The 15,511-nt window shown below is 40.6% G+C and overlaps 1 protein-coding gene across 1 annotated transcript; it reads left to right on the top strand.

Annotated features, from left to right (window-relative positions):
• Positions 1-2,405: 2,405 nt before the first annotated feature.
• glipr2l (GLI pathogenesis-related 2, like) lies at positions 2,406-8,797 on the top strand. Its single transcript, XM_073485747.1, has 5 exons — positions 2,406-2,773; positions 3,347-3,455; positions 5,492-5,595; positions 6,063-6,140; positions 8,360-8,797. Exons 1-5 carry the CDS (start codon positions 2,761-2,763, stop codon positions 8,518-8,520), a joined length of 465 nt encoding a protein of 154 aa, XP_073341848.1. The 5' UTR covers positions 2,406-2,760; the 3' UTR covers positions 8,521-8,797.
• Positions 8,798-15,511: the final 6,714 nt, after the last annotated feature.

The following is a 15,511-nucleotide window of genomic DNA, read 5'->3' on the forward strand; positions in this document are numbered from 1 at the left end:
ACCTAAGCCTATACATTGTTTTCATTATTTGTAATAAAAACAGGTTTTTGGACATTCGGACACCAAATTCTGGCCAATAGACCACTGGTCAGATAAAATGTGACGTTACTCGCTAACTACAAGCAACACTCAGCACGTCATAACAAGGATGTGTCTTGAAAACTTATGTCTTGAAGTAAACATGTTTGCTCAGGAAGTTAAAGTTTGCACAAGCTCTGCACACAACTCAGGACAGTAACAGCACATCAAGCTAACGTAACCTGAATCAGTGACAATAACACTTGGCTATAACATGTAACTGGCTAAACCTCTGCTGAAATGGGCTGAATTACCTTATGATCACAACACTTGCAAATTGATAACTTTTCTAACACAATCAAACAACAAGCAAGTAGAACATCACAACACACAGCAAGCTAGCAAATGTTACTTGTTACCACAGTCAACAGCAACAAGTCCAGCTCGGTGTCTGTTGTGCAGCCTTTTATTTAATGGAGCTGTCGCAAAAAAATGACAAAAAAGCCACTCCTGAGTCTCCTGTCGTCTTGGTAACTGTCTCTTTTTCTCTCCTTAGTCTCCTCCATTAGCGTCCTCTTTGGTCTCTTTACCTCTGTCATGCTGTCCTTCGAGGCCGCTGAGACCGGCTAGTCCAAAGCTGCTCTAACAGAGCTAACTTGGAGCTAAGGTACTCAGCAGTTACAGGTTGCTTTCAGGAAACTCTGTAAATCACAGAGAGGTGAGGAAGAGCAGCCGGGGGACATCAGAGGGAAAACCAAAGGACATTTTCTCCATAAAATATCGTCAGTTAAACCAAAATCAGTGATGACCATTCACCCAATTACAATTCACTGTAGCATCAAATTGATTTTGTGGCTTTATTTTAGGGGAAATAGTTACATCATTTTGCTTTAATGTTTTACCTCATACTCATTGATTTTTGTAAATGTATGCTTATTCCGAATTTGATGAAGGCAACACTTTTCAAACAAGTTGGGTCAGGGGCAACAAAAGACTGTGGAGCTCAAAAAACACTCGTTTGTAACATACTACAGGTAAACTGATTAAAGGACAACTCCACCAATTTTCCATATTAAAGTGTGTTTACAGGTCTTCCAGGAGAGTACAGCTGCAATTGTGGCTCCAGAGGAAGCTGTATGTAATCTGATAAATTGCCTCCAGTGATGTCACTCAGTGACTCAGTTGCATTGTGGGTAATGTAGGCACCATGTTTTGAAAAGGAAGAGCAATATGTGTGGAATAAAAAAATGTGATATCTCTGGTTTTGCTGTATTGATTTAATAATTTGCCACTGAAGACCTGTAAACACACTTTAATGTGGAAAATTGGTGCAGTTAAACTTTAATTGGTAACATATACTAATTGGTGCTAGTATTATGATTGGGTATGGAAGGGGTATCCTTGAAAGGCTCAGTCGTTAATAAGCAAGGATGGATCCCATGATGAGTACCAACTTTTTGGGGGTCGGGTTGTATTGGATTTTATTGGAATCTGCAGATACATTGATTTGTTCAAGGGTAACAAAGTGTGGGTAAAGTCTGGGAGATCAGCAGTCAAGCCTCAGCATTCTACTGCTACACATTAAGCAGCTTCATCAGAGCACGACTGATTTAGGAGGTGTAAGAAAAGGACATTTTTCTAAAGTATTCACTCTTTATACAAGCTGTGGCCTGTACAAGAAGTGGAGAGACAGTTTCAAAAGCTGAGTTATGAGATGCACCGTAAAAAAATGAGGTAATCCATTTAAAGCTTCTGTCGCAAGCTGTTCAAGCCTTTGTTAAAGCAGGTGTCATTTATTTTTGTTGAAATGATAAATATCCCAGTTCCGAAATACCATTAAAGCACAGAGGGTAGCATACCTCATAGAGACAAAAATAAATAGAAGTAACCTGTTCTGCAGCATGATGAATGGTGATGCTGGCTCTCTTTGTGTGTCAGCTGCAGTAGGCAAATGGTTCAATCACTGCATTTTCATCCAGGATGGAGGTAAAGGAATCACTCATTTACAATTGGGGTAACTTGTTGATCCAGAGGTTGGAGAGGAAACCGAAAGATGGAGGTTGGAAATCCCCTGTGAGGTGTTTTATGACTGAAGCACATGATCAGCTTTAGTGAAAGTGAAAGGACAGGTTTGAAAAGTGAGATATGTCAGCTCAGAAATAGATCTGATTATCAGGGACAGCATGCACTCAGTCTGCTGCCGTCTTCAGTGGCAAAATGCTGCATCATGACAACCAAGTTAGAGAATACAAGAATCTCAAAGCCATATAAGGGCATGTGTCTCATAGAGATGATGTCACCAACGACTGCTGGGGCTCCCCTTTCATTTGTGGGAAAGTAAAGACACACAGAGTGGGTGTGTGCTCCTCTGAGCCATTGAGATAGACACACAGCATGTAGATAGCAAGGCAGGCAGGCAGGTTTAGTCAAATGAAGTGAGACAAAACTTAAGGACTTAAGGAAGAGACATGTTGTGTAATGATCAGTACACCCAGGTAAATAGTTAAAGGGGAACTCCGCACAACTGCTGTAAGTTAAAGGTGGAATCCGAGAAACTGGAAGGAAATAAAGGCATTAGCAGCTGTTTGAAAGCATCAGCGTTAGCTAGACGGCACTAAAGGAAGCGAGGGAGAGGGAGCAAGCAGCAGAGAGAGAGGGCAGGGACAGAGAACAGAGACAGAGGAGAGGCTGCTTTCGTTCAGTGTGTTACTGATCTTACTGAAGGCTTCCTGAGTCAGCAGCATGGGAAAGTCAGGTAAGTGGAAACTGCACCCTGAGGAGTTTAACTTTGATTGTATCAATTTGGCCTGAGTTAGAACTTTGCCCCCATGAAAAGGGTGTGTGTGCATGTGTGTGTTTGCTTGTTTACTGCGTGTGTTTGTGAGCTCTCTGTAAGAAATTGGACATAAAGAAATTGCAGAAGAAATTGCTAATTTCTTTCCCTCTACAACAGCTTTTACTGATCCTTAGTTAAGATTCATCCTGCAGCACGGCCAGTAGATGCAGGCTGTTAGGCAGCATTGGTATTTGTATTGTTTGTGTGTGGCTGTTTCAATGTGCCTATTGTGTGGGCACTCAAAAAGGCCAGTGAGTGATAGGCACCAGGCAGATGTGGGTGATGTGAATGACGTTTTCCACTCGATCATCTGTCATCGAGTTGTGCTCAGTGTCTGAGGTCAGTCAGTCTTCAGGTGCTGGGTTGTAACTCACTCCCCAGCTCGAGTTTTTCCTGTGCAGTCATGCATTAATCCTCATGTTGCATCATTACATCTCCCTTGTCAGAATTCCAACCCTCCCTGTCTCTGTCTGTCCTCTCTGTCTGTCTCAGCCTCGAAGCAGTTTGCTGAGGAGGTGCTTCAGTACCATAATGAGTTCAGGAGAAGGCACCAGGCTCCTCCACTGAAGATGAGCAGCAAGTTGAGCAGAGAGGCCAGCCGGTGGGTGAATGCACACGCGAATCAAATTAGAAACCTAATTAGCAAGGACTACCCAAACCAGTCATTGTCAGACCACTCTGGATAACAGTGACAGCTCCAGCCTCGCCTGTCAAATTAAATAATATAACAAATATAACACCATATCGAGGGTCTGGGTTTGTTTCCATTGTGATTACAAGCTATGTTGACAATTTGTTGCCACCAATTGCAGCTATATTTACTTTTCATAGAATTATTAGCCTGTTGAGGAAATGCAAATCTGATCAGTGCAGCCAGGAAGAGGCCTCGATAATAGACTTTCAGCCCATTTCCTTAAGCATGTTTGATGGCGCAATAACAACGGCAACACTGAGCAGCAAAACAACCTTTCATTCTACGATGACATTCTCACCCCTGTTCAGGAGGAAGGTTAAAGGCATCTTTCGCTCATTTACAGCTGCATTTTGTAGATAAAGTTTAGATTTAGAATATAATCCATCAAAGTAAGTAACAAAGCACAATGGACTTGTAATTGAGGAGCTGAAGATCGCCTTGTCATTCATAAGGGATCATTATCCCTTGTGATGAGGGACAATGTCTTTGGTTTGACCACACTGCATTGTGAGAGTCACTGAGGCCTCAAGCTGTCACATGATTGTTAATACAAACTTTTACTTTTAAACAGAGACATGAGATATTGCCGAGATGTTGAGCCTTGTCCCTGCAGTAAATGCTGTCACTACATCAACACTATGTAGGTTAGCGAGTGGTGGAGGAAGTGTTTAGATCCTTTACTTACAGCTGCTACAAAGAGCTTTCATTTTTTGTCTATTCTGGCAGCATTTTTAGACAAAAGATGACGATAATGACACAACATTTTAGTGCTGTGACGTACCACCAGGACTCCTCAGTTCATCCTCAGCACTTCGCCATGAAAATTTGTTTTAATTTTATGACTTACCCAACACGGACAAGTCAGAATCCAACTAGGTGACAGACATTACAAATAACTATAATATTTATACAGAAAATGGCCAGTCTTCTCGCTGATGGTCTCATTTAAAGGCATCAATTTTAAACTGAGACTGTTTCAAAACTTTAGTAAAAGTACTAAAACCTACTGAAAGTAAAATTATGTAAGCATTTCCAGCAAATTGTACTTAAAGTATGAAAAGAAAAAGTAGAAATGGTCCCTGTCAGTGTTTTACTGTGATGTTTTTGGATTAATATGACTGCTGCGTTACTGTATGTTGCGTTTTACTGCTGTAGATATGTCAGGTCCAGCTAATTTTAACTACTTTATGTACCCTTATTCTATAACATCAACCTATGTTTGTAGTGTAGCTGTTCTGTGAGAACCATGTATCTCTAAAAGTGTCTGTTGCCAGCTTTGTGATAATGCATGCATCAGCCAATCCTTTTAAATAATTTAGTAAGCTTAAGATGTACTGTAGGAAGCTTAAGATACATTTGTCGACCCAATCACCAGATTTGGAGATACATGGTTTTCACTGGACAGGAGGAGTGTTAAAAATGTGAAGTCATTTGTGAAGCAGTAGCTGTCAGACAATTGCAATGGAGTAAAATGGACAATATTTGCTGAGATACAGTGGAGTAGAAGTATAAAATGCTGCATAAAATAGGAAGTACAAGTACCTCATTTGTACTCAAGTACAGTACTTCAGTAAATACACTTGGTCACATTCCACTGCTGAGGTTAGCATATACTCCTTTGTTATTGTAGAAACTGAACTTGACTAATTAGTCCATGGAAATATCCTATTAGCTCCAGATGGTCTTTTAACTGATAATGATTACCAAAAAGGTCATTCATCTCATTATAACCCTGTTTTCAAATGATAAAAATAAATTCATCTTAAATCTTGAAAAGCAGTTATTAAATTGACGTGGTCTCCATGCCGACATGGATTAAACATTTGAGGAAAAACGTTTTCACTGTTCATTTTGGTGTTGAGGACAGCCCAGTGTAACAAGTTTTTAACAAAACGGAGACTTCAGCAGTGCTATCCACAACTTTTATTTCTCTCTGTCCACAGTTATGCTGAAAGTCTGGCCAGCACACGTATCCTGAAACACAGTGTGGAGTCCAGTAGAGGGAGCTGTGGAGAGAACCTTGCATGGGCCTCTTATGACCAATCAGGTTAAACAGTATATATGCATAAATACATATTCAATATACTTTTTATAAACCCTCTCAATGATTTTGTATATTTGCTCTTTGTGATGGGATGGGACAGATCTAATAAGACTCGTCCCTCCATGGATTAAATGGTTTAGTCTATGGGGCTTAAAGCAGGACGTCCTATCCTGAAAGTCAACAGCTGGGAACTATTTCCCCTCCACTTCGCACTGAGTTTGAGCGCTCAGACGCCATGACTCACTGCAGAAATATGTCAGTGCAGGACGGTGTGATTCATAAAACATCTCCTACAGAGCAGCACTGGGTGACAAAAAGTGCAGCACTGTATACAGCATGTGCCCAAAATGGATTTATAGCTCCGGGGCGTAGTCTTCTTACGCTGCTGACATTCTGATCAATATGTACCACACAAGACTGATTTGATTGTCCTTTATGTTGAGCTCACACTTTGTCCTGTGCACGTGCAGGAAAGGATGTGGCAGACCGCTGGTATGATGAAGTGAAGCAGTATAACTTCAACCGTCCTGGATTCTCCTCTGGCACTGGTGAGATTTACACATGAGTGTCTGGTTGTCAGTGGCAAACCTCTGACTGAAAAACTGGGCAAAATGACCAACATCAATATCAGGATAGTAATAAGTAATCAGTAGAACTTTTGTGATATCACTATTAAGTATATAGTATAGCAATATGTCTTATGCATGTAAAATAATATGTGAAATAGTTTCAATACAATTAATTGATTATTATTTGAAATTTTCAGTCTATTTTAATTTTTTTGGACTATTTAGTATTGATGTTTTAATGCAGAGCAAAATAATTCAGTGTTTTTAATGACAAAAACCTGTGATAATGCTGAAAAGTCAATAAAATGGAGTAAACTTACCTAAACAAATAACTATCAAGCCCATCATGGTAGCTAATAAGTATAAAAATGATCATGATCGACAAAAAAAACGGGGCAATTTGTAAGATATGGCCAGAACTTTAGTCTATAACACCGAAAACCTGAACTTTATCAACAGTTTTGACAATATGATAAAGATGTCTACTGAAGCTAGCATGCTAACCAGCTAGCTCCTCGTAATACTACTTTGGCGAAAGTCTGATAGTCCTCCATAGTGTCAGCTGGGAGATATATGCCAGCGGCGACTTTGCTATGTTTCACAAACTCTTTTAGCTTTTAGTGTAATAACTTAACACAACATGTCAAGAAAGTAAATACTCTTACATCTATCTTCCTCTACCAAACAGACAAACACAACCGTACACTTAAGTGCCTCGTTAGCTCAGCGTAAAACACACTTCATTCAAACTCGGCGTAAATGTACTAAAACTCACCAAAACAGTTTTGGTTTGTCTTTCCACAATCACCTGTGGTTTTCCCGTGGTGACTCCCCCTGTGATCCGAGATCCCAGTCCGGACAAACTTTCTGGCCACTGGCTCCAAGGCTAACTGAGCCATGAGCTAGGCTAACAGTAGCTAGCTACAGCCAAGGATAGCTAGCAAAGAGCAGCAGGTGTTGGGTACTCCAGTGAAATGCTGCCCTCTATGTTGTTGGAGCTACCTTCTAATTCTGCTCCTTGAAAAGCTCCTTATTACCATTATTTTTAGCACTCATATGAAAACGGAATATTCTTTCAAACATTTCAAATGTAGCTTTTTCAGTTTAACATCGATGTGCAAACATTTAACTTACTGTTGTCTGTCACCATATGTACAACTAACATTTAAAATTTTGCCCTCACATTATGTCAACAACCCAGTCGCCAGAATGAATGTGCATTTTTGCAAACCATACTTTTGATATGTTGAAACTTTCCTTTATGTTGAATTTCAATTTTACATTGTTAGAGCACTGTACTTATGGTATGGTTAGTTTTAGGCCCAAAAACACTCGTTTAGTGAGGAAATGATCATGTTTTGTGCTTCTGTTGCCACAAACATGGCTGCTAATTGTCTCAATGTCTCTTTAAAAATATCCGGTTTTGTTGTCTCTAACACGCCGTATATGTATGTAACTGGAACACGATATAACACATATTGTAGAAATGATCCACTGATCCACATGGAACGTATAAAATTTAACACATGCATGGTTTGCAGAAATGTGCAATGCCAACATTTTATTCTGGCGACTGGTCTGTGTATCAGACACTTCCTTTCTCACATGTTTTATGACTTCTTGTCTTGTCTCATCTCATTTCTCCTCGTCTTTTTTTCAATGCATTTATCTCAATATATCTATTCCTTGCTCTGTTTCTCTTTGTCATTTTCTGTTTACTCGTTGTCAGTTTCTCTGTCTCTGTGTCACATTTACCCAGGCATGGATAAGGTTTTTGCTATTCCCATGCTGATGTCATACCTCAGTCAGTGTGTGACTGTCTGACTCAGTGACCAGCCATGGGGAAACTGAGGGGAAATCACAGTCCTCTTTATCACTCCTCAGCCCACATGTCATTTCCAGTCTGCCCTAATTCCTCCAGATGGTTTCCCATTGCCTCAGACCCTGTTTCACTTAATCACACACAAAGCAGATCACTCCGAGGAGCTCATCACAGTGATTCACACTGATTCATGTAAAGTTGCCTAAAAGAAAGAAAGGAATAAAGTGTGCGAGGCGAAAGCAGAAGTTTGGGACTGACGAGTAAGACAGGAACGAAGATTCCTGCGTCTGTAAATATTTAGAGGAACTTAAGTGCGCTCAGCTTCAATCATGTCCTAACACTCTGTTTATCATTTCTCATCTCACCCACCACCTAGGCCATTTCACAGCAATGGTGTGGAAGAGTACCACGAAGCTGGGTGTCGGTAAGGCCACTGCATCGGACGGTTCTTCCTTCGTGGTGGCGAGATACTTCCCAGCCGGGAATATCACAAACCAGGGACACTTTGAGAACAACGTCCTCCCTGTTAAAACCTAGAGATATCTCGATCAGCAACACTTGACTCAAGCCCTGAGGCATTCATTTTTTATTTTCAAGGAGTTATCTGCCTGCACTGCTATAGGGGATACTCAGGAGAGCACCACTTCTTGACTAATAAAGAACCATACTACTATCGTTAATGGACTTTATAAGATGGAATTCACTCAGGCTTCAAGTCCGATGTTTGTAATTTGAAAATGGATCTGTGTATGTAAAGAATGAAAGGAGCACTACTGTTTGACATTGCTAACAAAACATTTCCAGTGACCATTTGGATTGTATAATAATTTACATTGCCTTTGACAGTATTTCATTAATTAATGCCAACGCTTTAATTTCACACACTGAAATACAGCATAGCCTCAGATCTGTATTTGCGTAAGAATGGGAAGTACATCAGTGAAAGAGACAGGCTTCACACATTAACATGTGGAGTCGCAGCTTAGTGATATAAAACGGATGAACGTGCTTGGTATGAGTTTGTGTTATTGCCGCCACTTGTCAAAGCCGAGCCCCGCAGTCCCGAGTGTGTGTTTTATACTCTAATCAGTTTTGTACAATAAAGTTAGTCAGAAATGCATTTGGCATCCGTTTGTGCATGCATGTGTCATCTGTATGGTGTGACATTTTAAGAGGATGAGAAACAGAAGTAAATGAGTTTGATTTCATAATGACACATCTACTTTTTTAATAAAATGTGTCGTGATTCTGGCACAATATGACAAAGTGTAACTCTTTGGAGTATAATTAATATAGGAATCTGTTCGACAACGTAAGCAATTGTATATGTAAACATTAATTAATTGTTTTTTTTTCTTTCAAAGTTAGTATTAAAGGTCTGAATACATTTTAGACGTGCATAAATCTTCTGGGTCCAAAAAGCGATTTAGCAGTGCAAAGGATTTCTTTAATATCTGCAGACAGCCTCTGCTCCTCTGGGGTGTAATATCACTATATCATTGCAGCAATGTTCTTCTAAAAAGCCATTACAAGAAAATATGTTTTTGCCTTAGCGTGTGATGAGATAGAAAGCCTTGCACATTAAAGCAGCTACAAGGAACATGACTTTTTTGTTGATTCTGGCGGCCCCTGTGGACAAAAGCGGCATGAGCACCACTGCTTCCTGACGTAAAGATCTGGTTGCAGGACGCATAGCGGTGAGGTAATGTATCTATTAAGGGCTATGCTTATTAGCTATAATTACTCTATTATTACCTGTAATATAAAAATGGTGAAACATAGGAAACTTAAGCCCAATTCACATATGAACTCTGGACAATATCCAGAGAATCAGATCAGGATATTCACATTTGCTTGTTCACACATGCAGCACACAACAGGAGATTGTCAGACGTGTTCACAGGTGTTGGAAATACTCCGTATGGTTTGGGGGAGGGGCGGCCCCTGGGTAAAAGGCTATAGACTTCTTCATAATGATGACTGTTTTTGCACTGATATCAATACTACATGTGTTTTGAAGGCGTGGAGAGTAATATAGAGGCAAGCAGAGAATAGTACAAACCAGCTACAGACCATGCACGAAGATCCCGCTGTAGAAAGAAAGCCACAGCATTGTGTGTCCAGCAGCAGCATAAACAGGCCATATGGAGGTGAGAGAGAGCGAGCGGGGAAATATTCTGGGCAGATGTTTTGCAGAACTGATTATGAGCAGTGAATTCACTCTGGACAATTATCTGCTCTATTCACACATGTGAATCACCCGGAGTTAGAACAAGTGAGCTGGCACGGTAAAGTCCAGGGGCAAATAATACAGACATTTATGTTCACACATACAGCTCCTCTGGGTAAACTCTGGACAAATCCAGAGTTACAGTGCATGTGTGAGGCAGCTTTAGTACTGTAAATGTTTTAATACCATACCACCAGGCTACAGAGAAGCTTCTGAGAGACTGCTTTAATTTTATGACTTATCCAGCCTGAAGCATTAAAAATAACCAAGCAATGTAGAAATAGCCAATCTTCTCGCTGATAGTTTCATTTGCTTATGTGGGTCAAACAGAGACATCAGTATTAAATTGAGACTGTTTCAAAAACAGTTAAATGTTCCTTGTGGTACTTTTGAATGCCCAATGAGCAATTTGTCAGATATTTTTACATGAAGATTTGGAGATATGGATGAAATTAAGCTTTTTATGTGTTTTTCAATTGCTCATACTTTTAAATATAGGCCTGCTAACCCCTGACAACATCATCAAAAACAATGATAGATAGATAGATAGATAGATAGATAGATAGATAGATAGATAGATAGATAGATAGATAGATAGATAGATAGATAGATAGATAGATAGATAGATAGATCTATCCACAGAATGTCGAGGACTGTGCTCCTCCTCGTGTTGAAACAAGCTACACCAAACCATCTGCACGCTTTTCAGGGAAATCAATCTCACAGTGCAGTCACAGCCCACGTTGGAACAGACTTTATTTAGCAGATATTGGGGATGCAACATACAGTAGCAGCGATACAGAAGAGTCAGTGGCGTTTAGGCTTTATAGGCTGGAGGAGGGGGTCAGGAGTCCAATCATCCTCACCACTCACATGGTCAGTTCCTATGTGGAGGAGGAGACAGAAAGAGAAAAGAGATTCAAGTAAAAAGATTACAGAGAGTTAAAATGAAACTTTAAAAGTTGGAATTGAAAACACAATGTAATAAATAAAATTCAGATGAAAGCAAAAATATAACAGCTGATTCATTAAGTGAGGATACAACACTTTCTTCCCCACTATTGTTAAGAAGACATTAGTGCAATTTCACACTGCTTGTATCAATAAAATAACCTTGGAGAGTCAATTTCAGAGGCTCTATTTCTAATAAATAACAAACTACTGCTAGTGATCTCAAGGCAGCTTCATCTTTGCTTTCCATCCTGTCAGGAAAAAATCATCTGCGTCACTTTAACAAGTCAGTGATCGCCATGTGAGATGCTGCTGCCACCTAGTGGCCATCAAACTGCACTGATGACCTCCAGAATTGTAGAGGTTGCTGAGTTACTGGGGAGAATTTCTACTTGTCATTTGTCCTCTGCTCTTTCTCCTTTACTCCACCCCCCCCACCCCGCCCCACGCACTCCCCTGCTCACTGGCTATGAGTCATTATTTTGTTCACCATCTGCCCTCCCTCTACCCTCTTTCTCTCTCGCTCCCGCCTTCCCCCTCCTTCCTCCTCACCATGATAGCATTCACAATGTCATTCTTGTTGTGTTTCAGTGCACGGACGGCCTTGGCTCGTGACACGTTGGCCTGAGCCATCACCAGCTCAATGTCCCGCTGCTCGAGACCTCCCTCGTCCACCTGGTGTTTAGAGAGAAAGAAAAGTTAACCAGAAAATGAAAGATTTTACACAACACTACAACACACTGTACTGATGCTTGAGTGTTCTGAAACAACAGTTTGGACAGTAAATACCTCTTCTTCCTCCTCTTCACTCTCCTCCTTGATGGTGAGGCTGGGTGGGACAGGTGGGGCCAAGGGAGAGGAGGTCACAGGCACCTTGAATTTCTCTGCAGCTGCTTTGTGAGCCTGCTGAGACAGGTCCTCAATCTGAGAGGAGAGGAGAGGAGAGGAGAGGAGAGGAGAGGAGAGGAGAGGAGAGGAGAGGAGAGGAGAGGAGAGGAGAGGAGCAAAACAATACATGTACTGAAATAAAGAGGACATGATATGCTCATTTTCATTTTTATTTTGGTATAAAATGTTTACATGCTTTAATGTTCAAAAAACACAATTTTTCTCATATTGTCCATTGCTGCAGCTCCTCTATTCACCCTCTTTCTGAACACCATGTTTAGTGCCCGTCTCTTTAAGGCTCCCCTCTTGAAAAGCCCAATCTGCCCTGATTGGTCACCTTCCACAGGCCTGAGCAGGCACCGCCCACCATGTTTCCATATCAGCTCTGGCTGATGGAATTGAGTGTTTTGATGCTTTCGCAGTATATATATATATAGCATATAAACCCTCTTTATAATGAAAAAAGACATAAAAATCTACCTACAATATGGGACCTTTAAGAAAGGAAGAAAGAAAGAAAGGAAGACTTACCTTTGCCTCTCCAAATACAATGTATATGTCTGACGCAGGGCTTTTGAATACATCTGGTCTGCTGATGACAAACAGGATACTCTTGGACTTCCTAATGGTGATTCTGGTCACACCATGGACCGGCTTCAGACCCAGTTTAGACATGGCCTACATACACATACAGCAGCATGTGAGAAGGACGGACAAAATAGCACAAATTAAAAGTGCTATGTGTGAGAATTTTATCAACTGAAATTATCAACAGAATGTAAAGAAATAACAGGTTTGAGATTATGTCCAAAACGTCTATGTATTGTGTTGCAGAAATATCTATTGAAGTTAGCATGCTTACCAGCTAGCCCCTAGCCAGTTCACACCTCACAAGGTGATAGTCCAATAGTAAACAACACCAACACTCCCCCCCGTTCTCAGAGCTCCCAGGCCGGGCAGAGTCAGAGTCATACCACAGCTAGCAGCACAGTTAACTGAGCTTGCTAGCTAACATCAGCTGCAGTGAGCACCAGTTAGTGGTTACTGTTGTGATATGCTGCCCCCTATAGTATGTGTTTGACCGCTGGCCAATCTTACATATTGCACCTTTAAACAATATCCTCATAATAATTTATTTCATAATTATTGTTTTGATATTATCTTTGACCTTTATTCATTTAGTTTTATACAGCCAGCATTCTCACCTTGCGGGCCTTCTTCTCGCTGCGGCTCTGTTTTGGTCTGTTTAGACCTTCATCTGCAGAGGAGATAGACTGAAAAAAAAAACACAATTGTCAATTTCTTTACTGTGACATTTTCATATGTCAATTTTGCTTATATCACCAAAAGTGACTCATCTTCTACCCAGTTATGTTTTCACTGCTATTTTGCTGTTGCCAGGCAGTTGTTTCCTCTTGCATATACAGGAAGTGATACATTTTATGTTTATAGCAACAGCAGTAACAGCAGCTTGCTTGAAGTACAAAAATATTTACATCTATCATGACATTAGCGACTACGGCTTAATAAAAAGACTGATAAACTTCATCAACTGAAAATATGTTGCAAGCAGGGACATAGGTTATCCGTGGTGAGTGCAAGAGCAACAAAAAGGCTTATATACCATGACTGTGTATATACGGAAGACCAAATTCAGTATGTGAGTAATTATTTTTCATGGTTCATGTTGACCTCAGCTTTCCTTTTAAAGCACAACATATTCTCAGTTTTACTCATGTCCTCTCTGGCATGCCATACTTGTTACAAAAAGTGTTAAAAATAATATTATTGACTCAGTACAGGACCAGTTTCTAATAAAGCAGCATGAACAAACTCACCTGGTGCTCTGATGGTCTCAGTGGTTCAGACTCCTCAAGCTCAGGCACAGACCCCTCACTCTCAGACTCATTACAGGAAGCCAATATGGAACCTGCACAAACACATATTAAACGCAAAATGCAAGTATATGTAAGTAAAGTGTATTGTAACCTTATTGCCATAGAAACTAATCACCATAGCAGAATTAATGAGGGCATTAATGGCTGTATCTCATTAGGGCTATGCTGATGAAGAGTGTTCATTAAAACAGTCCAAATGCTTATCTAATCAACATCAGGAAATTTAATTGGAACTGAAAAATGAGTTTAATTGTATATCCATAATGTGTGATTTTTACATTATATGTAATGCACTATTGGCAACAATGGGGTACTCTTCATCCATAATTCAAACAGTAAGCTATATAATGCTGAGGGTCTAGATGTCTTGTGATGTCATGTCATGTCATAAAAGCACAGCCATTTTAAGCTATTCTGTCCGATATCATTAATCTATATTCAAACACAGCAGTAATTGCGGGTATATTGTTACAGAAAGAGAAAGAGAAAGAGAAAGAGAAAGAGAAAGAGAAAGAGAAATGAGTGGATTGGATGACGCAGCCAAAGAAATTTAGGGGATTCCTAATGCTGACTCTTAGGTCAGAACAACTCACAATTGTTCTTGAAGGATAGGTCAGTGTCTTCAGAAATCTTGTGGCTGTGGTTGATTGGACAGCCTGACTGTCTATCAGAGATTTGGTGGGAAGAGAAAGGCTGTATTTCCCGTTGAGTGGATGGACCAGACTCTTTGTGTATAGATCCATTTCTGCTTCCTGCAACTCCTCTGGGTTGTGATCTGTGACCACGTTGAGGAAGTCCACCATCATCCTCACTGTCCGTCTCCTCCTCAGCCAAAATGGGACCTTAAAGAGCACACATTTATTGATCAAGGTGGTATCAAATTCACATTTGTCTTTGTTTTAATAAACTATTTGCTTCTTTTTATTGCTTAACACAAACAGACCAAGAAAATATAGAAGCCAATTTTCTTTTTAATAACAATCCCAATGTGCCAAACACCCTTTCATTGTTGCAAGAACTGACTAGAACAAAAAGGATAAGGAATTTCTATATGTGTATTACAATATGATATCAAACTAACAAGCCATCATTTCTATACTCACCTCTGCACCTGTCTTGTGTGCTCCATGGGCGACCTTGCTTGATTTGTTTGTGAGGCTGGATGTTGAGATTCGGCTGTGGAGACTGTGAATAGGACTGCGATTGGGGACAGGAAATAGAGTCTGGAACATTTGCTGAATCTGGAGTCCCAGACCCAGGTGAAGATGACTCCTGGGTAGGCTGGGACAGGCTTAATGGCAAGGCAGTGGAGAATGAGGGTGAAGAGACACTTGTGGCAGATGTGGTTGATGTAGTAAGGACAGGAGTGACCTCTTGGAGGTTGCTGTTTGGAAGAAATTGCGAATCAAGGGCTTGTTGTGTTGTCGGGGAGGTAGGGCAAAATGTAGGGGTGGTGTGGCAGATGGACAGTGAAGACTGTTGCTCGTCTAAGAGGACAGGTTGGGATTCCTGCACAGGTGTGGGAAGATCATCCTCTGGCTCTGTCGAGGCAGGTAGAGTG

Source organism: Pagrus major, chromosome 17 (assembly GCF_040436345.1).
Source record: "Pagrus major chromosome 17, Pma_NU_1.0".
In the NCBI taxonomy this organism is placed as follows: domain Eukaryota; kingdom Metazoa; phylum Chordata; class Actinopteri; order Spariformes; family Sparidae; genus Pagrus; species Pagrus major.

What these genes read in the sequence shown, in the direction of transcription:
- glipr2l (XM_073485747.1), top strand. An exon ending in TTGAGCAGAGAGGCCAGCCG is followed by an intron (nt 3,456 to 5,491) that starts GTGGGTGAATGC and finishes CTCTGTCCACAG; the next exon opens with TTATGCTGAAAGTCTGGCCA. An exon ending in GGCCTCTTATGACCAATCAG is followed by an intron (nt 5,596 to 6,062) that starts GTTAAACAGTAT and finishes GTGCACGTGCAG; the next exon opens with GAAAGGATGTGGCAGACCGC.